The 27,151-nt window shown below is 47.4% G+C and overlaps 2 protein-coding genes across 2 annotated transcripts; both read left to right on the forward strand.

Annotated features, from left to right (window-relative positions):
* Positions 1-1,485: 1,485 nt before the first annotated feature.
* Positions 1,486-12,675, forward strand: LOC101537372 (PRAME family member 12-like). The gene is made up of 6 exons (XM_055138260.1): positions 1,486-1,625; positions 7,916-8,006; positions 8,813-9,007; positions 9,071-9,129; positions 10,122-10,694; positions 12,042-12,675. The coding sequence occupies exons 1-6, from the start codon at positions 1,486-1,488 to the stop codon at positions 12,673-12,675; spliced, it is 1,692 nt and encodes a 563-aa protein (XP_054994235.1).
* An 8,522-nt stretch (positions 12,676-21,197) lies between these two features.
* LOC129404853 (PRAME family member 12-like) lies at positions 21,198-26,076 on the forward strand. The gene is made up of 3 exons (XM_055138276.1): positions 21,198-21,451; positions 22,584-23,156; positions 25,476-26,076. Exons 1-3 carry the CDS (start codon positions 21,198-21,200, stop codon positions 26,074-26,076), a joined length of 1,428 nt encoding a protein of 475 aa, XP_054994251.1.
* Positions 26,077-27,151: the final 1,075 nt, after the last annotated feature.

Genomic DNA, 27,151 nt, shown 5'->3' on the forward strand with positions numbered 1-27,151 from the left:
TGCTCCCACCCCAGATGTCCCTTTTTGGGGGACTGAAATTAATGACCTGAGACTCACTCTAAGACCGTGGCTTCCGCATTCAGGCACCGACTTCCAGGAGGCCTGGGGTCTGAGAAAGCAGTGTGGTGATGGGGTATCTCTGTCACGTTTCCTCATCAATACTCACTGAACTCTTGCTTGCGAAGCCTGAGGTAACCCTGGGAACTGGGCAGTTAAATGGCTGGAGAGGCACCAAGAGTTTTAAAATTGTTGTTTTTGAGGCACACCTGTAGTGCTCAAGGCAGACTTCGGACTTTATACTCAGGGATGGATTCAGATCAACTGGATTGTTTAGGGTGCTGGGGATCAAACCTGGGTCAGCCATGCATGAGGCAAGTGCCCCATCTGCTGCTCCCACCCCAGATGTCCTTTTTTGGGATTGAAATGAATGAGCTGAGACTTACTATTGCTCAAGCCCCAAAACCCCGATATTCTTATCTGTGATGCTCACTTCATTTTTGACACTGCCTCAGTTCTCTGATGAGCGTTTGATCGCAGATTCCAATGCCTTGCTTCATTCTAAGCTATTGTGTCTTACTCCTGAGAGATGAAGAAAAAGAGAGTTTTGTGGGAGGGAGGATTGAGATCCTCGGAGCTTATTCCTGACTCTGTGCTTAGGGATCACTCCAGTAGGTGACCAGGAAACCAAAAGTGAGGTGTCGGGATCAAACCCAGGAAAGCCACATGCAAAGCAAGTACCTTACCTGCAGCGTGACCCTTGTGGTTGGTGAAATGATGGATTTGAAAGATCATACACTGGCCCAGTCACACTGTGGCAGTGAAAGGTATCAGAATGGGATGATATCAATGTGCAGGGATTGACTGTCAAAAGGCTGACACAGTTCTCCTGAGTTCAGGCCAGAGCGATAGTACAGTGGGTGGGGCATTTGCCTTGCATGCAGCTGACCCAAGCTCAATCCCTGGCATCCCACATGGTCCCCCAAGCAGCACCAGGATCAATTTCTAGTGCAGAGCCAGGAATAACTCCTGAGCATAGCTGGGTGTGATACAAATAGCAAAATCAAAACCAAAACCAAAAAACAAACAAACAAACAAACATACAAACTCCTGAGCTGGGTGGAATTTCTCATTTTGAAGTTCATCTTTAGTTACTATTCTAGAGCAAAAGGTTTTCTGTCTCCTCAGGTCCCTGACACCCCACATGGACACCCTGTTTATCCTTTACTGTTCTCTTCTGGAATGAGACTTAACACATCTGTGTCTGCGCCCCACCCTCACCCAGCTGAAGGAACTGAGTCTGAGAGGCACCAACCTGAGCCTGGTTGGGGAGTCCCTCTCAAGTCTGCTGGAGAACTGAGCACCCACCCTGCAGGACCCTGACTTAGGGGTGTGTGAGCTCCAGGACGCCCACCTGGAGGCCATCCTGCCTGTGCTGAAACTCTGCTCCCAGCTCAGAGTCCTGAACCTCCATGGGAACCCGTGTCCATGGCTGCCCTGGTCCAGATGCTGCGCCCCCTGGCCGGGCTGCCCCACTTAGTGATGGGGCTGTATCCGGCCCCGCAGGAGACCTACAGTGCTCTCGGCGCCATCCAGCCAACGACCTGTGAGCTGCTTTGTGAAGAACTGTTGGAGGTTCTCGGGGACTAAAGGCAGCCCAGGTCCATCTTGGTCGGCTGGGATCTTTGAACTGTGTCACGATTATCTTCACAGTGGCCAGCCCACGTTAAGCCTCGTCTGCTGCAACAATGCTCAGATTCAGAAGATTTGACATCGGAACTCTGAGGAGAAGGGAGTGACTCCCTTTCTGTCATAGGAATCAGGTCTATGGATTCAAAGGTGGTCCATGGGATAGTTAAAAAAATAAAAAGCTAGTCAGCTGGTACTGTTGTGAGTGTTTTGTAAGTGGGCATATGATGGGACCTTTGGACACTTACAACTGCAAAATCTGAATTCCTGACACATTTGCCCCTGGGATGTGCCTGTGCATTGTTCATGTAGATAGTGTTCAAGAAGCTCATAGCTCAGGGAGTGATAGCACAGCTGGGAGGGCATTTGCCTTGCACTCGGCTGAGCTGGGTTGATCCCTCGTAGATATGCGGGTGTGATCCCAAACACCCAAATTAAAAAATAAATAAAAAATATGGTCAGAAATTCAAAGAACTTGGGATGACCTAGCAATGCAGCACACAGCTCACATGAAGGTCCCGGGTTCTAACCCTGACACTGCAGAAAAAGAAATAAAATACATTTAAGGTACATTGATGCAGACTTGGTTTTCTTTGCATGGTTAGTCACCTGCTGGTTCCCTACTCTCTTCAAAATCCCAGGTACTGGGAAAACCTGCAATGTGAGTTTCCGTGATGATGAACCAGCTGCTGCATGAGCTTTGGTCTTAAGGAACTGTCCCAGGCTCAATGAAAGAACAAGTTTGTTCATTATCTGGCCTCAAGGATTGGGAAATGAGAGTCATGAGTAGGAGCAGATGGACTTCCTGGCTCAAGAACAGAGAGAAAGAGGGGCCAGAAAGATGGTTTAGTGGTTAGGACACTTGCCTTGCACGTTGAGCTGGGTTCAATCTTTGACATTCCATATGGTCTCCCCTGAGAATTCTTAAATTGCTATGCCTTATCAATTTAAGCACTTTTTATGGTGATCTAACACACTGTCAGCACTCAGTAATGTAAGGTCAAGGAGTCAATGAGTAAAAGAAGGAAATGGATTTAAAGTATAAGTTCAAAATTTTTTCATCTCTTCAAGCATATATATTTGCAGCCAGTAGAAATTAATGCTAATGTTTTTATGTTTGATGTGAAATATATATATTTAATATATATCTAACTCTCAAAGAACTTCAATGTTAATAAAGAGATTGAGAAAAAATGTCCATTTAAATTATATTTCATCTTCTGGGGCTGGAGCAATAGCACAGCGGGTAGGGTGTTTGCCTTGTATGCGGCCGACCCGGGTTCGATTCCCAGCATCCCATATGGTCCCCCGAGCACCGCCAGGAGTTATTCCTGAGTGCATGAGCCAGGAATAACCCCTGTGCATCGCCGGGTGTGACCCAAAAAAAATTATATTTCATCTTCAGTATCTGCCAACTCGTTTCTTGAGAAAGGCACCACCCCAGCAGTGCTCTGGGGCCCAGGGCAGCTCCAGGCACTACCCAACTCTGCAGTGAATCCTGACAGCTTAGTGCTTGGGCCCAGCCACTTAGAAATGTTACTGGAAATCATTGAGCACATGTGACAGTACCCAGTATGAGGACTTCTATAGAGCCAACCAACTGGGGGTGGCACAGAGGTGATAAGATCTATCACAGGCCACTGCTTACGAAATGCTTCTTTTCATCCAGAATTCAGCACCCACTTGTTGCTGGAAGCTGAATTCTGCTTCTCACCGATTTTCACAAAGCGCTAGTGAGCACTAATGTCTGATGTCTGGCTCCCTCAGCCTATTGTCTCAGAAGTTCTGTGGTAGATAGTTGGGAAAGTGACTCAGTCCGTTGGACGAAGTCCTGTTCTCGTTCAGTTAAGGACTGAAGACTGTGTGGATTGTGCAAGGGCATTAGAGATGGATTCTAGCTGGGAATGTAGTTCAGTGGTAGGGCATATGCTTTGTGTGGATGACACCCAGGGATCTATCCTGCCACCCCAGGCCTGAAGAAACTTTAGCTCATACTGCTAGCAGATCTATTTTTGAGATCAAAAGCAGAAACTGCGGGTGGCATTTTTTTTTACTTATTTTTTCCTTTCTCAGTAGAATTTTCACCCAAAGTAAAATTGTCTGACAGTATTTTTTTTTTTACTCCAAATCACAGCGGGTAGGGCGTTTGCCTTGCACACAGCCAACCCGGGTTTGATTCCTCCGTCCCTCTCGGAGAGCTGGGCAAGCTACCGAGAGTATCTCGCCTGCACCACAGAGCCTGGCAAGCTCCCCGTGGCATATTCGATACCCCAAGAACAGTAACAAGTCTCACAATGGAGACGTTACTGGTGCCCAATCAAGCAAATCAATGAACAACGGGCTGACAGTGACAGTGCTACAGTGCTCCCCTGAGCCCACCAGGAATGAATGAATCCTGAGTGCAGAGCCAGGAGTAACACCTGAGCACTGTCAGGTATACTCTCACCCACAGAAAAGGGCCATAGAGATAGTGCAGTGAGCACTGTCCTTACTGTGTGCATTTGCCTTGCACACACCAATGAGGAGTTGTAGCCCCTAGCGTTCTAGATGAAGTCCCAAGCACTGCCAGGAGCAATTCCTGAGTGCAGAATCCTGAGTAACTGTCATGTGTAGCCCAAAACACAAAAACAAGCACACAAACAAAACAAACAAACAAAGAAACAAAAAGTAACCAGAGAGAAATTTGAGCTGGAGATGTAGTACAGGGGTCAGGAGTTTGCCTGGTTTGCAGCTGTCCTAGGTTCAATTCCCAGCATCTCATATGGTCCCCTAAGCACCTCCAGGAGTAACTCTCAGTGTGGATCCAGGAGTAACTTCTGAGCAATGCAGGGTGTGGCACCTCCCAAACAAACAAACAAACAACCCCACCCACCCCACGCCCAAGAATCCACATAGAAACAGTGCTTTTCCTTTATTTATGGTTTATAGTTTAATGGTACTAGGATTTGAACTCAGTTCCTCACACATGCAACACAAGTGCTCTATCAGTGGTGGAAGCAAATTGCAGGCAGGCCGCTTAGGATCTGTCTGCCCCTCTTAGACTATTGTTCTTTGAAAGGTCTGTGTTCTGAACGTTTACTCTGCCACTTCTTACTTACTATACATAATATTTGCATGAAATTAGGTAAACTATACTAATTTAGCATTACTAAATATAGACATTTCGACCCTTGCATGTGGTCAACCTGAGTTCAACCCCTAGAACCATATATGGTCCTCTGAACACTGCCAGGAGTAAATCCCGAGCACTAACTGGTTGTGGCCTCCCCCGAAAAAAACAGTAAATAACTCAGAATAATAGCCTGGGAATTGGTGTTCTATAGAAACCCGTGGTTGGGGCACCAGTGGAATGGGGGAGAGATAATCATGGAGAAGTCTTGGGTCTTGGGGGTGAGGATGTTCTTACTTTCTTTGAGTTCGGAGACTTTTTTTTTTTTTGCTTTTTGGGTCACACCCGGCTCTGCACAGGGGTTATTCCTGGCTCTGCACTCAGGAATTATCCCTGGCGGTGCTCAGGGGACCATATGGGATGCTGGGAATCGAACCCGGGTCGGCCGCGTGCAGGGCTAACGCCCTACCCTCTGTGCTATCGCTCCAGCCCCTGAGTTCGGAGACTTTGAAAGATTCTATGTGTACTCCAGCCCAGAGCGGGAGATATCCCTGAATATGGCAGATGCTAAACACCCACTGATTTTGGGGGGAGAAAGTAGTGGATTCAGTGGCCACACTCGATCAAGAGAGAAAAAGGGATTTTCTTCAGTGGCTCCTGAAGACATGTATCGAGCAGAATCTTCATGTGCAAAGAGCTGCGGAATTTTGAGAAATTGCATTGATCTCAACGGGCACATCTGGTTGAATTTATCTGTAAAATGGGGTTAGAATGAGGTCAACAGGATTCCACTCAAGGACAGAAGGTCCCTGGAAAACAATTGGGGGCACTTCCTGGGTGACTGGCCTCCTCTGTGGGATGAAGCGTGTCTTTCAGTGATGATGTCGCTCTGGAAAACCTAGAATAATTGACTGGGCTGTGAGCTTAGATGGCGGCAGTGACAGAATGTGGGTGTGACTATTGCAACTACCCAAAGTATGGGATTGGGGGTGAGGAGGTGGCCTGCCTCAGGGGTCACTCTTGAACACAAAGTCAATTCTAATTTCTGAACAGCAGTAGGAGTGTCTCAAACAACCCTCCACAAAAGGGAACCTTTAGACCAGTTCCCGTTACATTTCTAGGCGTCATACATTGAAACATTTTTTTCTTTTTAAGTTTTTTTGGACCATGCCTGGCAGTGCTCAGGGGTTACTCCTGTCTCTGCACTCAGGAATCACTCCTGGCAGGTATTTGGGAGGCCATACGGAGTGCTGGGATTAAACCTGGGTCGGACACATGCAAGGCAAGCACCCTATGCCCTGTACTATCTTTCAGGCTCCTATAAGTAGAAACCCTTAAAAAAATGTTGAATCACCATGAGATGCACAGTTACAAAGCTGTTGATGTTTAGGTTCAGTCCTACAGTGATCCAACACCTTCACCAGTGTAAGTTTCCCACAACCAGTGTCCCCAGTTCCCTCCAGATCCCATCCCCGACTTCTCAACGTCCAGCATGCCTCTACGGCAGACACTTTTCTTCTCTCTTCTCTCTCGTCCCCCTCTCCCTCCAACCCCTCATCCCCAGAGTTTAGGGTCACACCCAGCTATGCTTGACCAGCTAACTTCTGTTCTCTAATTTTATAATACACGGAGATATTCATTTTGATTACTTGGAAATGATATTTTGGATGGATGGAGGGATGTTTCAACAATGGGACATTTCGATGTGGTTGTGGTCAAAGACTCCTTCCGATAGGCCACGATATTTCATCAATTATTTTCTTTGACGGGAGATGTGTACCGAAAGTAGACTTTAGACCGAACACGATGGCCACTTAATACTTGTATTGCAGACCACAACACCCTAAAGGAGAGAGAGAGAGTAAAAGGGAATCTGCTGCCACAGAGGTGGGTGTGGGTGGGAGGGATACTGGGGGCATTGGTGGAGAATGGGCAGTGGTGGAGGGATGGGTACTTGATCATTTTACGTCTGAAACATAAGCATGAAGGTTTGTTAGTCTGTAACTGTATCTCACAGTGATTCATTAAAAAATAAAAGATTAAAAAAATATATGAGAGCAGACACCTGTAAACTGGGTTCATTGGAACATTGAGAAAATAGTGTTTCTCAGTATCTATATTGAAAATCATAATGCCCAAAAGTAGAGAGAGAAAATGTGGAAAATTGCCTGCCATAGAGGCAGGGGGAGGGTTGGGATAGGGGGGTACTGGGGACAATGGAGGGGGGATATAGGGGACATTGGTGGTGGAAAATGTGGACTGATGGAGGGATGGGGGTTCCATCACAGTATGACTGAAATTAAACATGAAATCTTTGTAACTGTATCTCAATAATTCAATAAAAATAAAATAAAATAGGAACAGATAAACTAATTTTCTTCTCTGAATTGACATTTCCCTTTCTCCTTGTATCCACCACAGTACTGGTTGTATTGATTCTTTTTGATGTGTACCACATAGGAAGTCTTTTTCCTTTCCTTATTTTTTCCAAGAAGAAATATCTAGCTGCTATTTCAGGGTATTACCAAACTAGCATTAGGACAAACTGGCTCTGCCCTTCCAGACCCATCCTATATGTCTTGGGGATTTTGATCAGCTCTCCTTCAGAGAAGCTTTTCCATACTCTTGGAATCCAACCACATCTTGAATGGTTTCCCCACCAGGTGAACATGCTCATAAATTTCTGTTCTCTAATTTTGTAATACACGGAGATATTCATTTTGACCACTTGAGAATGATGTTCTCTGTGAAACTGTTTCAACAATGGGACATTTTGATGTGGTTGATGATATCTTATCAAGTATTTTCTTTGATAATATCAAGAACAGACAAACTCTTCCCTTTTTCACCCCAGGGTTGTGCTTACCTTTATTTTATTAGCAAAACTCAACTATGCCTTGGGTGATACATTTCATAGGCCTTTCATTGCTCCTCCTTATTTATTTTCTTCTGAATTCTCAATTGATCCAACCAATTAATGTGGGCAACAAAAATGATCTAATCCAATCGATCATCTATTGGTATTCAGGGACCCACCCTAATCTCCCTTTTTTTTTTTTCCTATTGGAGGAAAGCTCTTGTGAAAGGAAGATGAGATTAGCAAACCCTTAAAAACATCAGGCTTCTAAGGAGAGATGCAGAACTTCACCATCCTCAAGGTTTACTGCAGGCGCTCCAGGAGGTAAAGGACCAGTCCATCATGTCTGAGATGGTAAGTGGACCTAACCATACGGGAAGATAACTTGTGGTCATCATTGTGTGGGTAGGGTGATCTTGATCCTAGAGATCTGGATCATTTTCCTGAACAGACTTTTCAGAGACATTCTCAGAGAACAGATTTCAGACTTGTGTTTTGTCTCCCAGGGTTGTCCTATATTTACCCCAAATTATTAATTTGTTTCCTGAGTTAAATCATTTTTATGTGTATAGATACATCCATACCATACAAAGAGGTAGAATTTACAGTCATCCCATTGCTCATCAATTTGCTGGAGCAGGCACCAGTAATGTCTCCATGTGAGACTTTTGTTACTTTTTTGGCATATCGAATACGCCACGGGTAGCTTGCTAGGCTCTGCCGTGCAAGCAGGATACTCGGTAGTTTGCTGGGCTCTCCTGAGAGGGGTGGAGGAATCAAACATGGATCAGCCGCATGCAAGGCAATTGCCCTACCTGCTGTGCTATATCACTCCAGCCCAAAGTAGAATATTTGAAATAAAGAGCATGTAACTTCTGGGGACTTCTGATTCCTGTGTTCTGTGCCCTTGATTAACAGTTTGATATAGTGCTTCCTGATTTTCTGGTATCATTGCTTTTTAATAAAACCTTATTCAGGATATACAACATTTTTAGGGTATAGTCCTGACGCTAGTTTACAATGTTTGTAAGGATATACTGTCTGGACAGTGATAAAGCTTATACCAGGCATGTGTGAGACCCTGGGTTGTACTCTTTGCAACACAAAACTAGAAAAGGAAAGAAAGGGAAATGGCTCCTTGTCACCTGATGTCTCCACAGGTTTGCCTCAGTGGAAGAACAAGGAAGGAGAAATCATCGCCAGTCCGTCTCCTGGACCTGGCGAGGTGGACTCTGCTAAAGCACCAAGACTTGGCCATCTCCTCTCTGGAGACCCTTCCCTCAGAGCTCTTCCCACAACTCTTCCTGGATGCCTTCCATTTCAGTTGCACAGAGACGCTGAAGGCCATGGCGCAGGTCTGGCCCTTCCCTATTCTCCCCTTGGGGAGAGTGTTACATGATTTTTTTCCTTGTTTGAAGAATTTAGAAGCAGTGATGGATGGACTTGATGTGCTGCTTGCTCAGGAGGTTCGCTCCAGGTAAGGTTCTGGACAACCTGGTAGGGTGGCAGGCATCCTGGAAGAGAGAGATGTAGGAGAGAAGGGGACCAGAAGGTGGATCAGACGTGTATTGGTATTTCCATTGGTATCAGTACTAACAGAAAACTCAGTGTGCTCTTGCACTGGGTGCTCACACGGGGAGAAGCTTTCTACAATCAGCCTTTGCCCATCTTAGGAGACAGCGTATCTGAAGGAACCTGTCCTATCCTCTTCCTACAAATTCTTAAAGAAACCAGAATTAGAAGATGGCATGTAAAGGACAGTGGAGGAAGTCGGAACAAGATGGTGGAGAAAACGGATGTGTGGGATGTGAAGAGGGGTATTGGTCCTTGCAAAAGTCAGAACCTGGGAGAGCCCTGTACATATCCAATAAGCCAAGTTCTTCTAGCTCTTATTTAAGATTCCCGTCTGTTCCCTGATATTCTGTTTGGTTGATCTGTCTAGTGGTGAAAGTTGAGTGTGGAAATCTCCCAGTGGATAGGTAATAGAGCAGAGGAAATAGACTATGATCAATTTTTATGTTAGAAATATCAAAACCAGGGCTGGAGCAATAGCACAGCGAGTAGGGCATTTGCCTTGCACGTGGCCGACCCAGGTTCGATTCCCAGCATCCCATATGGTCCCCTGAGCACAGCCAGGAGTAATTCCTGAGTGCAGATCCAGGAGTACCCCTGTGCATGTCCCGGTGTGACCCCCCCAAAAAAAATCAAAGCCAGGGGCTGGAGCAATAGCACAGTGGGTAGGGCGTTTGCTTTTCACCCGGACGACCCAGGTTTGATTCCCAGCATCCCATATGGTCCTCTGAGCACCACCAGGGGTAATTCCTGAGTGCAGAGCCAGGAATAACCCCTGTGGATCGCCAGGTGTGACCAAAAAGGAAATATATAAATATATATATAAGATACATATATATATATATATCTTAGAACCTGGTTCTAACTGCAGGATCTTTTAACATCATTTCCCAACAGGAGGTGCAAGCTGCAGGTGCTGGATTTCCGTCTTATTGGTGATCTATTCTGGCATCAATGGTGTGGGACCCCTGTTAGACGGAGCTCAGAGGGGATAGCACCACGGCCTGTCAAAAGTTCCAGAAAAGGACATACCTCTGCTCGCCTGGAGATTGTCATAGATCTAACAGTTTCCGTAGGTCGCCTTCATAAAGTAATAGCCTACGTCCTTAATTGGGTGAAGGAGAGAAAAGATGTTCATCTGTGCTGTAGAAAGATAATGTTTTTCCATATGCCCATCCCTGACCTCTGCCTAAGTACCATTGAACTGAGCTGTGTCCAAGAAGTAGAAGCAGATTTATCCTGGAAAACGTCCATCCTGGAATTGTTTGCTACTGTACTGGGCCAGATGAAGAACCTGCAGAGACTAATTTTATGTACTGAGGTACCTTCCCACATCTGCTTTGAGGTGCTAAGAAGTCAATGGCGGTATGCGACCCAGTTGTCTAATCAGTTCCTCCAGCTGCACAGCCTTCGGGAGCTCTGTCTGGACTCAACCACCTTCCTCAAAGGGCATCTGGACAAGGTGCTCAGGTAAGAGGTGCAGCCATGCTCTAGAGGCTTTGGAAAGGGGGCTTGAGAAGGAAACTATCTAGGAAAGGTGTTTTGTGAATACCACAGGGCTAGTGGTCCCAGATAATTGAGAAGAGCTAAAAGAAGAGGGAACTCCATACCTACCCTAAGTATTCCCGAAGAGCATCTCTGGATGTCCACTGGGGACAGGAATGAGCCAGGCTCAAATACCCATCTGTCTGTGGACTTCTCTGGTCATATTTCAATACATAGGGAGTTTCTGACTGGACAGCGGGAGGGGAGGTCACACAGAAAACTAGTAAGGTCCACTGTGGGTTTGATGTGTGTTGGGAGCCTGTGGTCAGTGGAGTCCAGTACGAAGATGTTGGGGACTTTTCCCAGCATCATTCTCTTTTCTTGTCTCCCTCTCCAACCTAAAGTTTGTTTCATCTAAGATTTTATACTTCTTTCTTTCTCTTTCTTTTTTTTTTTTTTGCATTTTGGATCACACCCACCTATGCTCAAGGGTTAACCTGGCTCTGCAGTCAGGAATTACTCCTGGCGGTGGGCAGGGGACCATATGAGATGCTGGGGATCGAACTTTGGTCGGCCACATGCAAAGCAAACACCCTCCCCACTGTTCTATCACTCCCATCCAATTTATGTTTCTTTTTTAAATTGCTTTTTGGGGGAGTCAATTACAGTGTTACCCAGGACTTACTCCTGTGGGTTGATTGAAAAGCACTCCTCACAGGGATATGTGTCATCTAGCCAATCATGATTGAGCATATTTAGTTTTATTTCCCTATGTTTCCAATCCATGATGCTGGCTTAATTGAGACACTGTTCTCTGTTTTGTTCTCTGCTGATAAACTGGTTAAAAATGCTACTTCCTTGCTTCCCCCAAGCAACTTAGTGGGGTATGAGTGCTCCTCCTGAGAGTTAAAGTTTTTGAGAGCTTGTTAAATTGACCAGCAATGCTGTTGAAGGCAAAATGTTGCAACTTCAAAGAAAAGTGGGCCCCCTGGGTGGGAGAACAATGGGTACAGCCTTTGCCTTACAAGGGACTACCCTGTTGGATCCCCAGCATCCCATATGGTCTCCCAAGCAAGGCCAGGAGTGATTCCTGAGTGTAGAACCATGAGTAACCACTGAGCATCATCCTGTGTGACCTAAAAAAGCAAAAATAACTAAATAACTAAATAAATAATGATAAAGAAAGAACGAAAGAAATTAAAAAAGAAAGTGGTTCCTTCTGGGCTGGCCTTCTTAACACCATCAGATTCTGATCTTGGAGAATCAGGCTTCTCTCTTGAGATCCACCATCCACCATCCCAGTCTTCAGACTTAACTGTTCCTCTCTCCCAGGTGCCTGAGGAGCCCTTTGGAGATCTTGAGCCTCACGGAGTGTTCACTTCTAGAGCGGGACATGACACATCTGTGCCAGTGTGCCAACCTCACCCAGCTGAAGGAGCTGAGTCTGGAAGGCACCTACCTGAGCCTGGTGAGGGAGCCCCTGCGCGTGCTGCTGGAGAACTGTGCGTCCACCCTGCAGGACCTGGACTTAGGGATGTGCAGACTCCGTGACTCCCACCTGGAGGCCATCCTGCCTGCGCTGAAACTCTGCTCCCAGCTCAGGATCCTGAACCTCCGAGGGAACCGCGTGTCCATGGCCACCCTGGTCCAGATGCTGCGCCACCTGACCGGGCTGCCCCACTTAACGCTGGAGGTCTATCCGGCCCCGCAGGAGAGCTACAGTGCTCGGAACACATTCCACCAAAGGAGCTTTGATCTGGTGTGCGCAGAGCTGAGCGGGGTTCTCAGGGACCTTGGAAAGCCCAGGTTGATCTTGGTCAGCCCTGTGCCCTGTTCTTGCCACGGAAAGACTGTTCTTCACAACTGTGAGCCCACGATGTTCCCTGTTTCCTGCTACCGTTGTCAGACTCAAAAGATTTCATTTCCGAGTTTAGAAAGAGAACAGAGCTACCCGGTGTCTATATAGGGAGATTTATGAGGGTCAAAGCCGGGATATGTAGCTGGTATCTTTGTTGGCGGTTTTTGTACTGGGGAACAATGGGGTATCTAGGAACTTGTCTCTAGAGTCAGATGTAACATAGGAATTATTGAGTCATTTTATCCTTTGGGGTATATGTGAGAGAGTGTACTTAATGTCGAACATTTTCTAGAAAGTCAAATGAGAGATCGGGGTCTGGGGCTGGGACCCAGCAGAGCACACAGTTGACATCTGAAGACCAGTGTTCCAGCCCCGACTGTACAAAATAAATGCAACTTCAAAGGACCCCCTTGTCAACCTTGTCTGCTTTCTTTGCCATGAACTCACCTACTGGCCCATACTCCCTGCCTGATGCCAAGTCCTGAGGGTCCCCATGATGTCCACAGGATGGGGATCCACATGATGTCCTGAGATGAGACACTTGCCATGGCCTGTGGCTGGGTCTAGGACCTCAAATGTGGTTCTGATTCCCCCCTGGGCTTTCCTCTCTGCGGTTCATCTCACCTCTTCTTACTTCTCTGCAGTTCATGGTTAAACACACATGGAACCTGCTCCAGGTCTCTGGCAGGGCTGTCACTGCAGCTTGAGACAAGATCCCTGGCCATCCGCATGTTGCCTGCTTCTCCACTTGGTCCCTTGTCCTGCCCTTTGTGTAGGCTCAGTCTTCATGTCCCGTGCTGGAGGGGGTCCCCACTGCAGGTCAGCTGCAATTGACTCGTGAGCACGTGACTATCAAGTGAGGGGACAGGTCCCGTGTCAGGAAGCACTGATCCGTAAAGACATCCAGATTCCAGGAGCAACCATCTTTGTATAACTCCACAGAATTTTATATTCCTCTTGTTAGGATTGACCCTATGTTCAGATTTCTTTTATTGGAAATTGTATTTTGGGCCTTACCAAACAATGCTTTCAGGATCCTGGGAGCTGAACTCGGGGCTCTGGCATGCTAAGTTTTTACAATATTTTGAAAGGAACTTTTAGTATAGAGGTACAGCAGGTCCCTAACAGTCACTTACTGTCACTGTCACTGTCATCCCATTGCTCATCGATTTTTTTGAGCGGGCACTAGTAACGTCTCTCATTGTGAGACTTATTGTTACTGTTTTTGGCATATCAATACGCCACAAGTAGCTTGCCAGGCTCTGCTGTGCGGGCGCGATACTCTCGGTAGCTTGCTGGGCTCTCCTTGAGGGGTGGAGGAATCGAATACGGGTCGGCTGCATGAAAGTCAAAAGCCCTACTGCTGTGCAATTGGAGAAAAATCAATTTTGCTTTGTTTTGCTTTTGAGCCACACCCTGTGATTTCCAGGGATTTTCCTCACTCTGTGCTCTTGAATTGCCCTTGGCAGTGCTCAGGGGATTAATTTTTTTCTCTTTCTTTCTATTCCATGAGTACCGATGTCCACAGCCTGAAGCAGAGGACTTCCCAGCCAGAAAATGGAGAGAAAAAATCCTTTCTCTTTCTTTCCATTTGGTTTTGGTTTCTTTTTATCGGTAGTGCGGGGGATAGAACCTCACATCCAAATCAATTCTCAACCCCTGAGTCCATTCCTGGCTACTCTCTTCTGTTTCACGGCCACTTTCTTCCATTTCCAACTCTTCAGTTCTCAGCTAAAAACATCAAGGTGTTTATCCCTCTTATTGAGAACTCCAAATGCAGCAGGATGACCTCACTGGTGTCTACTTGTGTGTTTAATGACTCGCTGACCTCTGTTATGGTGTCCGGATGGATAAATTCCAGGGCAGAGAAAAGTAATAATCCCATCTTGCTGGCTGCTGGAAGCTCTGCCGGGAGACCTGTGCAGAAGCTGGCAAAGTTAGGCAAAACTTTGTCAAAACTTCTATGAAGATGATGAGTGAGGAACCATCTGAGCAAGGTCTGAGCAATAACACAGAGATAAAATGCTCATCTCACCTCCTGTAGCCCCAGGTTGAATCCCCACACTCCCTCCGATCCCCTTCATTCTACCAGGGTTCTCTTCAGAGGGGCGGGCACTCACTTGCACTTGACCAACTTACGTTTGATTCCTGGCATTCCATTTAGTTACACTGTCAAGAGTATTTTTTTTTGGGGGGGGGCACACCTGGAGGTGCTCAGGCTTTATTTCTGGCTCTGCACTCAGGGATCACTCCTGGAGAGCCCAGGGGACCATTTGGGGTGCTGGGGATCAAAACTGGGTCAGCTACAGTCATTACTTGTACTATTACTCTGGTCCCAACATGGAGTCTTTCCTTCCCAGTCCATTGGCCATGTTGATCTCATTTTGCAGGGAGGAAACACCCTCAGCCAGGGAGGGACCAAAGGGTTGACCCTCCCTACCCCCTGGGTTACCTTTGTCTTCTCTTCAGAAACACCCTTTTCACTTCTAATCCCACCAAGAGAAAACTCTGCCAGCTCCCATGCCCTCAAAAAGAAAATCCTGCATATCTATGCTTAGGGGCTTCCCGGGATCTGGTTAGAAACAGCCAGCCCTGTGCTGCACGGGGGACCCCAGAGTCCCGGCCTCCAGTCTCTGGGTTCGGATCAGACTCTAGCTGGGAAACCAGCCACATCCTTAGTGACCCCAGTTCTCCTTACTGGGTTTAGGAACTGCCGTTTCTCTATGTTAACTTAAGCCACAACTTGATAACTGGCATTTCCCCCTTCTATTTATTTTGGGTTGACATCCCTGTATCAAGGGTTTTGGTGGGGAGCACTCCCAACAGTGCTCTGGGGAAACATATGGTACTGGAGATTGTAATTCTAGAAAAAGCACGGGAGCAAGTGAATATAAAATAATACTTTATTAGTAAAGAGACAAAATTAGGGAAGGCTATCCACCCAGATGGGCTAGGGGACTGTTAAAAGAGAAATTTGGCGTGGGGGGGGGTTCCAATTTTATGCCCAGCAGAGGTAGAATAGCATACATATTCTAGTAATTTTTCAGGAAACTCATAGCTGTTCATGAACAAGCGTGAGCAAATGAGGACCATATAAAGAAGATATGTCGGGGGCTGGAGTGATAACACAGCGGGGAGGGCGTTTGCCTTGCACGCGGCTGAGCCGGGTTCAATTCCCAGCATCCCATTTGGCTTCCCCAAGCACTGCCAGGATTAAATCCTGAGTACATGAGCCAGGAGTAACCCCTGTGTATTACCAGGAATGACCTAAAAAAGGAAAAGAAAAAAAAATGTCAGAGGTATAGAAAATGGCAGGGAAATGTCACCAGTAGGTAAATAGTTTGGTAACAGAAGGAAGTAGAGGCTGAATTCGGATCTACTGTTTCGATCTCCACCGTGTGTTGTTGGTCACAGAGCAGGGCAGGAGCAACTCCATCATGCCTGGTTCCCGCTTCACGTCTTGTTTTACTTAAACCTTTATGTTTTTCTTAAAACCCCGCTTTCTCCCCCCTGGCCATCTATGAGGGAAGGACATCTGGGCTGAAAACTCGGCCTTGGCGAATAGTTTCATGACACTATCCGCTGTCTATAGGAGCCACCGAGACGCAGGCAGGGTGGGCAACTGCCAGCATGTTCTGAAACATGCCAGGATGACCTATTTGTAGCTGTTTGTTTGTGCTATTTGAAATTATGTTTTCCTTTGAATTATGAAACTTGCATTTCCACTTATGTTTTTGTTTGAATTCATATACATGGGCTATGATGTAAGCAATAACTATAAAACTAACAGCTTTTCCCTTGCTCAGGGTTTTGCTTGGGCCTGCGTGCCTAGAAGCTTGATCCCAGCTAGTTGGCTTAATAAACTCCGCTTGTTGGGGGCCGGAGCAGTAGCACAGCGGGTAGGGCGTTTGCCTTGCACACGGCCGACCCGGGTTCGATCCCCGGCATCCCATATGGTCCCCCAAGCACTGCCAGGAGTAATTCCTGAGTGCAAAGCCAGGAGTAAACCCTGAGCATCGCTGGGTGTGACCCAAAAAAGCAAAAAGTAAATAAATAAATAAATAAATAAATAAATAAATAAATAAATAAATAAAAATAAACTTCGCTTGTGTGTTGCATTACTGGCTGAACTCTTCGTGCATGCTCGGACAGGGGGAAATTATCGACACTGGACCCTAACAGTGATACCATCTGGCCAGGGGTCTGGGACCCTTATCAGGATGAACAGAAGTGTTTTTATTTTATTTTTAATTTTTTTTATTAAAAAAATTGAAGTGTTTTAAGGATTCAGTTTTGGCCTGATCAGAGCCAAATAAACACAAATCGGATACCACAGAGATATTTAAGTTTGGATTAAGTATGGGAAACTCAAGCCGTGGAGAGGTTTACACACTCCAAAATAAAAGAAAATTTTGTCTTTCCCTAACCCCAGAGAGTCCTTACACGTTTTCAGGGGACAGAGAAGGGACAGGTTGTAAAAAGCTGGCGGGATTGAACCCAGGTCTTCTAGTAGGCGGGGCAAGAGTCCAGCCTTTCTGCCCTAATCCCAGCCAACACAAAGCTGCTGTTTGCTTTGTGCGCTGTGTCTTGAGCCACACCCAGCTGTGCTCAGGGTTTATCCCTGACTTTCGTCACAGGGGTCATTCTTTTTGGGTTTTTGGTTTTGGGTCACACCTGATGGTGATGCTTATGGATAACTCCTTGCTCTGCACCCAGGAATCACTCCTGCTGGTGTTTGGGGGATCAAATGGAATGCCGGGGATCGAGCCCGGGTCAGCTGTGTGCAAGTCAAGTGCCCTACCTGCTCTATTATCTCTCAATCTCGGAGGTTCTCAGACCTTATGTGATGCTGGAACTAGGACAGGCTGTGTGCAAGGCAAGCCCCTGTCCATCCTACTATCTCTGCAGCCCACAGGGCTGTTTTAACGGTGGGACATTTTTTTTAAATTTATTTTATTCTTTAATCAGTGAACCACCATGAGGGTACAGATACAGATTCACACATTTTCGAGCTTGTTTTTCCCTCATACAATGTTTACAAACACATCCCTCCACCAGTGCCCATTCTCCACCACCAATAAACCCAGTATCGAGCTGGAGCGATAGCACTGCAGGTAGGGCGTTTGCCTTGCACGCGGCTGACCCGGGTTCAATTCCCAGCATCCCATATGGTCCCCTGAACACTGCCAGGGATAATTCCTGAGTGCAGAGCCAGGAGTAACCCCTGTGCAGAGCCAGGTGTGACCCAAAAAGCAAAAAAACAAAAACAAACAAACAAAAAAACCAAACCAGTATCCCTCCCATTCCCCAATCCCATCTCCCCCCCCCCCCACTGTCTCTGTGGGACATTTTGATGCTGTAGATAGGAGCAGTATCCCTCCTATCTACAGCATCAAAATAAATCTTGTTTTGGTTGATGTCAGATGAGCAGTTCCCCAGGTCACCCTATGACTGCCCACCGGCATTAGTTAAACCCATCCTTTTAGGGAGTGAAGCAATTCGAGAGGCAGGGAATTTGCCCCTCCCTAATATCCCCTCATGATCTGAAGGAGAGTCTCATTCAATCCCCAGGTCTGGGGGGAAAAGGCAAACCCTAAATATGAGAATCCACTCTGAGATCCCGGTTTCCTATTGGGTGCAGCCGTTGTGAAGAGTGTGGTAAGACCAGAACAAGCCTACAAAGGCCTCAGCACCACGGAGGAAGTGAACCACTGCAGGTCTCTACTGAAGAACTGAAGCCTGAGCACCACGCCCGAGGCCACATGTCTCTGCTGGTAAGTCTTCCTCTGGGCCAGGACACCCCATCTTCGCCCCGTCTTCGCCCTGTCATGAAACGCATCTCCAGGTGGAGGAAGTGCGTGTGTTTCTTTTCAGATGATCAGATCAGACTTCCCCTTGTCTCCAAAGGCAATTTTGACTGAATTCAAACATATTTTATTTGCACTCTGGGTTAAGTCTTTACTTTTAGCTGTTTATTCATTTATTGGGGTGTCAGGGATGTTTTAGCTGTTTATTCATTTACCGGGGGGATCAAACAAAACTAGTATTCTGTCATCTATGGCCCCTGGGGAATATTCATTTAAAATATCTTTACAGAGCAGTTTCTACAAAATTATTTTTTCGGGGGAGGGGCAGAGCAATAGTATAACATGGGGAGGGAGGGCATTTTCCTTGCATGTGGCTGACCCAGGTTCTATTCCTGGCATCCCATATGGTCCTCTGAGCACTGCCAGGAATGATTCGTGAGTGCAGAGCCAGGAGTAACTGCTGAGCACTGCCAGGTGTGACCACCCTTCCCCCCTCAAAAAATAAAAAGAAAAGAAACAACTAAAAGACATTTCTGCAATTTGGTTTTCACGCTTATGGGGGATGGGGGATGGTCTGGGCCATGTACAAGAGTGGTGACAGACGATTCCTGACTGTGCTCAGGAAACAGCCCTAGAGGTGACTACCAGGACTTTGGAACATGGTTGGAGCTGATGCACTCTGGCTCCTGTACCATCACTCTGGTCCCTCATTCACATTTGAAATATTTTCTGCTCCAAATATGGTTCCATAGACACTGGGGCTTAATGCTCTGATAGCAACACCTTTTTTGGGTAAACACACAACATTCGGGAGAGTAGAGTGTCCATTGGAAAGTGAATTTCTTGCCCTTAACACCTCAAAGTGGTCAGTCTATTCTCTGCAAAGAGTTACTGCAGAGAAATTCATCACTCCGGGTTTTTATTGTGTGACTCCCACGTTCTGTATGACATGTGGATTTTATTATTAAAGTGGAAAGGTTTGGACTGCGGGAGAGTATGGTAGATAGGGCCCTTGTCTGGATGGGGCAGGCCCACGTTCCAGCCCTGGCCTGTCATCTGCTCCCCAGAACCCGGCCAAGAGTGACCCCTGAGCGGGGAGTCAGGAGTAAGCTGTGAACAATGTGGGTAGCACTATAGCACTGTCCTCCCGTTGTTCATCGATTTGCTCGAGCGGGGACCAGTAACGTCTCCATTGTGAGACTTGTTCCTCTTTTTTGGCATATCGAATACACCATGGGTAGCTTGCCAGGCTCTGCTGCGTGGGCGGGATACTCTCGTTTGCTTGCCGAACTCTCCGAGAGGGAACGAAGGAATCGAACTCAGTCAGCTGTGTGCAAGGCAAACGCCCTCCCCGCTATCGCTCTGCCCGTGGGTATGACCCCAGAATAAAAACAAAAAAAAAAAATAGAGATTTGCAGGTGAACATGAATGGCACATATTTTAGGCAAAACTTCTTAACCATTTCCTGCTAGTGAAAGTGTGGGAACTGAAGATTTTCTGTGTCCCAAGATGTGGCACCCCTTTAAAAAATGTTTGTTTTTGAGGCATACCTGCAGTGCCCAAGGCAGACTCGTGACTAGGCTCAGGGATCGATCCTGATCAGCTGGACAATCTAGGGTGCTGGGGATCAAAATTGGGTCATCCATGCATGAGGCAAGTGCCCCAGCTGCTGCTCCCACCCCAGATGTCCCTTTGTGGGGGACTGAAATTAATGACCTGAGACTCACTCTCAGACCATGGCTTCCGCATTCAGGCACCGTCTTCCAGGAGGCCTGGGGTCTGAGAAAGCAGTGTGGTGATGGGGTATCTCTGTCACGTTTCCTCATCGATACTCACTGAACTCTTGCTTGAGAAGCCTGAGGCAACCCTGAGAACTGGTTCCGGAGCAGTTAAATGGCTCGAGGAAAGGAGCTGGAGTGACTTAGGCACTTCCGTTTTTGTTTGTTTGTTATTTCACTTTTTGGGCCACACCCAGCAATGCTCAGGGGTTACTCCTGATTCTGCACTCAGGAATTACTCCTGCTGGTACTCGGGGGACCATAGGGAATGCCAGGGATCGAACCCGGGTTACCTGTGTGCAAAGCAAACATCCTACCTGCTGTACCATCTCTCCAGCCCCCTAGGCACCTGCTTTATTTTTATTTTTTTATTCTACTTATTTATTTTTTATTTCAATGAATCACCGTGAGATACAGTTACAGACTTAGAAACTTTCATGATTGCATTTCAGTCAAACAATGTTGGAATGCCCATCTCTCCACCAGTGCACTTTAACTCACTTTAACCCAGTAACTCACTTTAACCCAGGTTTGATCCCCAGAATTCCATGAGGTCTCATATTTGCACTGCTAGGAATGATACCTGAGTGCAGAGCCAGATGTAACCCCTGAACATCATCGGGTGTGGCCCCCAAAAAGCAAAATAAAATGCCCCAAGTGGCTGCTGGTGAGGCAATTCCTTCTTTTTTTTTTTTTTTTTTTTTTTTTGCTTTTTGGGTCACACCCGGAGATGCACAAGGGTTACTCCTGGCTCTTCACTCAGGAATTACTCCTGGCAGTGCTCAGGGGACCATGTGGGATGCTGGGATTCGAACCCAGGTCGGCTGCATGCAAGGCAAATGCCCTAGCTGCTGTGCTATCGCTCCAGCCCTGAGGTGCTTCCTTCTTGGCCAGAGAAGTGCCCTTGGACTCTGGTTTCCTGCTGTGGGTCCGTTTTATATTGGGTGTGGAAAGGCTGATTATTTCTTGGACATTCCCACAGTCATCCTTTCTGGAAAAGATTCATTCTCGACCCTGTGACCCGCCTAGTCTCCTGCAACTGGCAATGCGGAGTCTGTTGGCCGAGGAAGCCCAGATCATCAGCGCTCTGCAGGACCTGCCCGTGGCGCTCCTCCCACAGCTGTTCCTGGAGGCCTATGCCCGGAGATACAAGGCAGCCCTGAAGGTCATGGTGCAGGACTGGCCCTTCCGCTGTCTTCCTCTGGGCTGCTTCATTGAAGACTTGCTGACTGAGTATTTCAGGATCAATGCTGTGTTGGATGGACTTGATGCTTTGCTCACCCAGAAGGTTCGCTCCAGGTAGGACTGGCCCAAGTAAACCGTGGAAGTCTGGGCTTATGGGAGAGGCAGCTGAGGACTAGCGGAGATGACCAAGGTTGGTTAATGGATCTGAACGTGGAAGGCTCAGGGATGACCTAAAGCCAATTGCAGGAGAGTTCATTCTGAGGCTAGCAACCTGAGAACATGATGGATGGACTCATGGTTGCAAAACCAAACCCGCCTTCTTCCCAGGTTAGGGCCTCAGAGAGGAGAAGATAAATGATTGTTCCAGAGAAGTTAGTTGTGTCTCGAAGCTGTTCTTACTGGCATCAGAGGTTAATGGAGTCTGGAGGATGATGATCTATTACTATAGTCAATCCACCAACCTACTCCTGGGTCTCTTGCTTCTCATGATAACGACCAGGAGTCCGTCCAGAGGGCTACTGATGACTCTTCTAAAGGGGAAGCGGTCACACTGGCGGTGTTGAAACATTACATGCGTGAAAAGATTGTGTAATGAACAGCTTCATAAATCACAATGTTTTCAATAAGAAAAATTTTTTAAAAATTTGATAAGGGGAAGTGGAGTGATCTCTGAGTGGGGAGCCAGAATTAAACCTCCATCCTGTGTGGAACAGGATGGAATCACCAATGTGTGCTTGCTGTCACACAGGTGGGTAAGAGATTTCTGATGCCAGTTGGTTAGCGGGAGGCTCACTTTGGAAGATAAATTATGGCTGCAGAGAATGTCTGAAAGAACATTTTTATTGACCCATAACTTCTTTCGGTGACTTATAAGTTTTAGAATTAGAGGTCAGGTAGGATGGAATGGAGGAAGATGAGAAAACATAGCAGTTGCAAAGAGGACGGAAACAGATGACGTCTGGGCATAAAGGCAGAGCAAAAATGGGAAGTAGCTTTGACAAAAATGCTACGTGGGAGCTGAGAGATAGTATAGTAGGTAAGGTGCCTATCTTGCGTAAGTCTGACCTGGGTTCAATTCCCAGCACCACATATGTTTCTCTAAGCACAGAGCCAGGAAGGATCCCTGAGCACAGAGCCAGGGGAAAGCGCTGCACACAGACAGTTGTGCCCCCCCCCACTGCCACTCTAAAAATATTATCCATCTGCATGATCTCTGAACATCTTCTCCAATGTCCTATTCCCACAGAAGGTGCAAATTGGAAATCCTCGATTTACGTCACAGTCCTCAAAAGTTCTGGAGCCAGTGGTGTGATGTCAAGTTATGTAAATACTCAGTGTTGAAGAGACCAATGCCAGAGGGGAGTGTGGTGAAGAAGCACCACTCTGCTTCCTTGGAGGTGCTCCTGGATGTGTTTCTGATGGGAGGAGCCTTGGATGAATTGAGCTTGCGCATCACTGAGTGGGCCAGGACAAGAAACTATGTCCATCTGTGCTGTAAGAGACTGACTTGTATGGATACATTCATCTCACCGGGGGTCCTGAGTTCCCTCCAGCTGGACTGTATTCAGGAGGTCGAAGCAAGGTTCACGGAGCACATGTTCACCTTCGCCATGTTTGTGCCTCTTCTGGGCCGGATGAGGAGACTGCAAAGACTCCTCCTCTCTGTCCTGGTTTGCAACCACACCTCCACGGAGGACCTGAATGGTCAGGAGCACCTCGTGGCCCTGTTCACCTCTCAGCTGGCCCAATTGCACGGCCTGCGGGAGCTCTACCTGGACTCCCCAGTCTTCCTCAAAGGCCAGCTGGAGCAAGTCCTGAGGTGAGGGTGTCATGTCCACGTGGGAACTGGGGAGTGATCCCCGGCAGGGGACTATCAAAGGAGGTTGGTTCGCGCTGTTTCCTGAGGAAATATGAGGACTCAGGAGAAGTGCCAGTGACAGGGGAGGTTCGCCTGACCCAAGCTGCTCTGCGCTGGCCACTGTGGTCAGGAGTGAGCCTGGCTCAAGTGCCTGTCTGCGTGGTGGTCTGGACCCCGGTCAGGCAGCAATATGCCTGATTGTGGATGGTGGGATGGAAAAGGACCCCCTTACTAATAAGGGCTCTTTGGAGTTTGCTGAATTTGAGAGAATCCGCCATCACTGGAGTTGGTACCAGGCAGTGTTGGAGACTTGGCCTAGGACTGTTCATTCTGATTCTCGCCCCAAATCCATTGTAGCCACAGGTTTGGTGATTGGAGACAGTGGTTTTCAAACTGTTTTCTTTTTTCTTTTCTTTCTTTTCTTTTCTTTTCTTTTCTTTTCTTTTCTTTTCTTTTCTTTTCTTTTCTTTTCTTTTCTTTTTCCTCTCTTTTGTTTTTCTTTCTTTCTCTCTTTCTTTCTCTCTTTCTTTCTCTCTTTCTCTTTCTCTCTTTCTCTCTTTCTTTATTTCTCTCTTTCTTTCTTTCTCTTTCTTTATTTCTCTCTCTTTCTTTCTTTCTTTCTTTCTTTCTTTCTTTCTTTCTCTCTTTCTTTCTTTCTTTCTCTCTCTCTTTCTCTCTCTCTCTCTTTCTTTCTTTCTTTCTTTTTTTTTTTTTTTGCTTTTTGGGTCACACCTGGCGATGCACAGGGGTTACTCCTGGCTCTGCACTCAGGATTTACCCCTGGCCATGCTCAGGGGACCATATGGGATGCTGGGATTTGAACCCGGGTCGGCCGCGTGCAAGGCAAACGCCCTACCTGCTGTGCTATCTCTCCAGCCCCTCTTTCTTTCTTTCTTTCTTTCTTTCTTTCTTTCTTTCTTTCTTTCTTTCTTTCTTTCTTTCTTTCTTTCTTTCTTTCTTTCTTTCTTTCTTTCTTTCTTTCTTTCTCTCTCTCTCTCTCTCTCTCTCTCTCTTCTTTCTTTCTTTCTTTCTTTCTTTCTTTCTTTCTTTCTTTCTTTCTTTCTTTCTTTCTTTCTTTCTTTCTTTCTTTCTTTCTTTCTTTCTTTCTTTCTTTCTTTCTTTCTTTCTTTCTTTCTTTCTTTCTTTCTTTCTTTCTTTCTTTCTCATACCCGGTGATGCACAGGGGTTACTTACTCCTGGCTCTGCAGACAGGAATTACTCCTGGTGGTGCTTGAGTGACCATATAGGATGCTATGGATCGAACTTGGGTTGTCCGTGTGCAAGGCAAACACCCTGCCCATTGTACTATTGCTCCAGCCCCTCCGAACTGTTTTCATCTGCAAGCCTGCGTTGTCTCAAAGACTGGTTATTGAGTATCAATTTGGGGGGGGGGAAAGGGTGGGGAGGCACACCTGGCAATACTCAAGAGTTTATTCCTGACAGGGTTCAGGGAACCACATGACATGCCAGGGATTGAACCTGAGCCAGCTGCATGCGAGTCCAGCACCTTCCTGGCTATACTCTCCTCCAGTCTCTGGCTACCACTATTATAAGGAGCATATCCCATCTAACCTGCCCTGGTTAAGCATAGCTCATTTACTTATGGTTAGTTTTGGAGCCACATCTGGCTCTATGCTCAGGGCTTACTCCTGGCTCTGTTTACGGGACCCTTTGCAGTGTGGAGGGTGAGTTGCATACAAGGAGTCATCTTATCCCCTGTACTACCTGTGGCCCAGAGCATCACTGTCACTGTCACTGTCATCCCATTGTTCATCAATTTGCTCGAGTGGGCACCAGTAACGTCTCCATTGTGAGACTTGTTGTTACTGTTTTTGGCATATCGAATACGCCACAGGTAGCTTGCCGGGCTCTCTGAGAGGGATGGAGGAATCGAACCCGGGTCAGCCGCGTGCAAGGCAAATGCCCTACCTGCTGTGCTATTGCTCCAGCCTGGCCCAGAGCATATTTAATTTTATTCCCAGTATCATAATCTATGATGCCACCTTCATTAAGTCACCGTGTCAGGTACTGGTAGCCATCAAGATCTTGCTTCATCCTCCAAGGGCTGGCCTATGTGTGCTCTCCTCTTGAAGGGTGAAGTCAGGGAGTTTCAGGCTTCGTGGGCTTGACCAGTGACACTCCGAAGGTGAAAAGATTGAGACTCAAATGAAGATGATGTACTTGGGGTGGGATGCTATAAGGTGGCCAAGATGCCTTCGACCATGAGGCCAGGTATTCTGTCATGCACGCTCGCCAGGATTAACTGTTCCTCTCTCCCAGGTGCCTGAGGACCCCTTTGGAGACCTTGTCCCTCACGGAGTGTCCACTTCTAGAACAAGACATGACACATCTGTGCCAGTGCGCCAACCTCACCCAGCTGAAGGAGCTGAGTCTGAGAGGCACCAGCCTGAGCCTGGTGAGGGAGCCCCTGCGCTTGCTGCTGGAGAACTGTGTGTCCACCCTGCAGGACCTGGACTTAGGAATATGTGGGCTCCAGGACTCCCACCTGGAGGCCATCCTGCCTGCGCTGAAACTCTGCTCCCAGCTCAGCGTCCTGAGCTTTTATGGGAATCGCGTGTCCATGGCCACCCTGGTCCAGATGCTGCGCCACCTGGCCGGGCTGCCCCACTTAACGCTGGAGGTCTATCCGGCCCTGCAGGAGAGCTACATTGCTCCGAACACGCTCCACCAAAGGACCTTTGATCTGCTTTGCGCAGAGCTGAGGGGGGTTCTCAGGGACTTAGGAAAGCCCAGGTCCATCCTTCTCAGCACCATGTCCTGTTCTTGCTGTGGCAAGATTATGTTCCACAACTGTGAGCCCATGTTGTTCCCTGTCTCCTGTTACAATGGTCTGATTCAAAAAATTTCATTTCCAAATTGAGAAAGAGGAAAGAGTGACCCGGTGTCTATCCAGGGACGCAAATTGTGGTCTGAAGGGAGGTTCAGGAGATGGTCAAAACTGGGATGCGTAGCTGGTATCTTTGTATTTGTACTGGGGAACAATGAGGTATCCGGGAACTTGTCCTAGAATCAGACGTAATATCAGAATTATTGAGCCATTTTATCCTTTGGGGTATATGCGAGAGAGTATTCTTAATGTAGAACGTTTTGTAGACGGTCAGAAATGAAGAGATCGGGGTGTGGGTCTGGGACCCAGCGGAGCACACAGCTGACATCTGAAGACCAGTGTTCCAACCCCGACAGTACAGAAATAAATGGAACTTCAAAGGACCCCCCTGCCAGCCCTGTCTGTTTTCTTTGCCATGGACTCACCTCTTGGCCCATACTCTCTGCTGGATGCCAGGTACTGATGATCCCAGAGTGATCACATGATGTCCCGAGATGACACACTTGCCTTGGCCCAAGGCTGGGTCTCAGGACCTCTCACTGGTGGGATGGGATCTCTGAGCTTAACCCCACTGAAACTCCAGGACAAATAGGACCAGTCACTTCCTCTGCTCCCATTTATGTCATTTGACCGGTAACTCCCCCATCCTGGGGATCCCCAAAGGGCATGCCAAACAGGCGTTGTCACTCCCGGTGATGCTTAAGGGTTACTCCTGGCTCTGCACTAGAAATTAATCCTGGCACTGTGTGGGGGACCATAGGGGATGCCAGGGATCGAACCCAGGTTGGCTGCGTGCAAGGCAAACGCCCTCCCTGCTGTGCTATTGCTCCAGCCCAAGAGCTTCCTTCTCCCTCCAAGTAAGCGGGGAGAGTCCACTAGTCCACTCACCATGGGCGCTCGCGGAGTCCACACACCTGATTCTTGCTGGGGGCTCTGACACTTCTGTACAGGGTCGGAGTTCAGTGGCCAGCAGAGGTCTCGGGCCCAAGGATCCAGCTGAGCCCTCTGCGGGATATGCTGAAGGGTCTGTCCTCTTTGTCAGGAATCCCAGGTGTGACTCTGGGGCTGAGGGACGGGGAGAATTTTCCAGTAGGACACAGGAGGAAAA

The sequence above is a fragment of the Sorex araneus genome, chromosome 5, assembly GCF_027595985.1.
Source record: "Sorex araneus isolate mSorAra2 chromosome 5, mSorAra2.pri, whole genome shotgun sequence".
NCBI lineage: Eukaryota > Metazoa > Chordata > Mammalia > Eulipotyphla > Soricidae > Sorex > Sorex araneus.

Excerpts from the sequence above, each read along its gene's own strand:
- LOC101537372 (XM_055138260.1), top strand. The coding sequence starts at position 1,486 with ATGGCTGCCCTGGTCCAGATGCTGCGCCCCCTGGCCGGGCTGCCCCAC. Across the intron at positions 1,626-7,915 it reads GAGCTGCTTTGTGAAGAACT|GCTTCTAAGGAGAGATGCAG; the intron begins GTTGGAGGTTCT and ends TAAAAACATCAG. Across the intron at positions 10,695-12,041 it reads CATCTGGACAAGGTGCTCAG|GTGCCTGAGGAGCCCTTTGG; the intron begins GTAAGAGGTGCA and ends CCTCTCTCCCAG.
- LOC129404853 (XM_055138276.1), top strand. The coding sequence starts at position 21,198 with ATGCGGAGTCTGTTGGCCGAGGAAGCCCAGATCATCAGCGCTCTGCAG. Across the intron at positions 21,452-22,583 it reads ACCCAGAAGGTTCGCTCCAG|AAGGTGCAAATTGGAAATCC; the intron begins GTAGGACTGGCC and ends CTATTCCCACAG. Across the intron at positions 23,157-25,475 it reads CAGCTGGAGCAAGTCCTGAG|GTGCCTGAGGACCCCTTTGG; the intron begins GTGAGGGTGTCA and ends CCTCTCTCCCAG.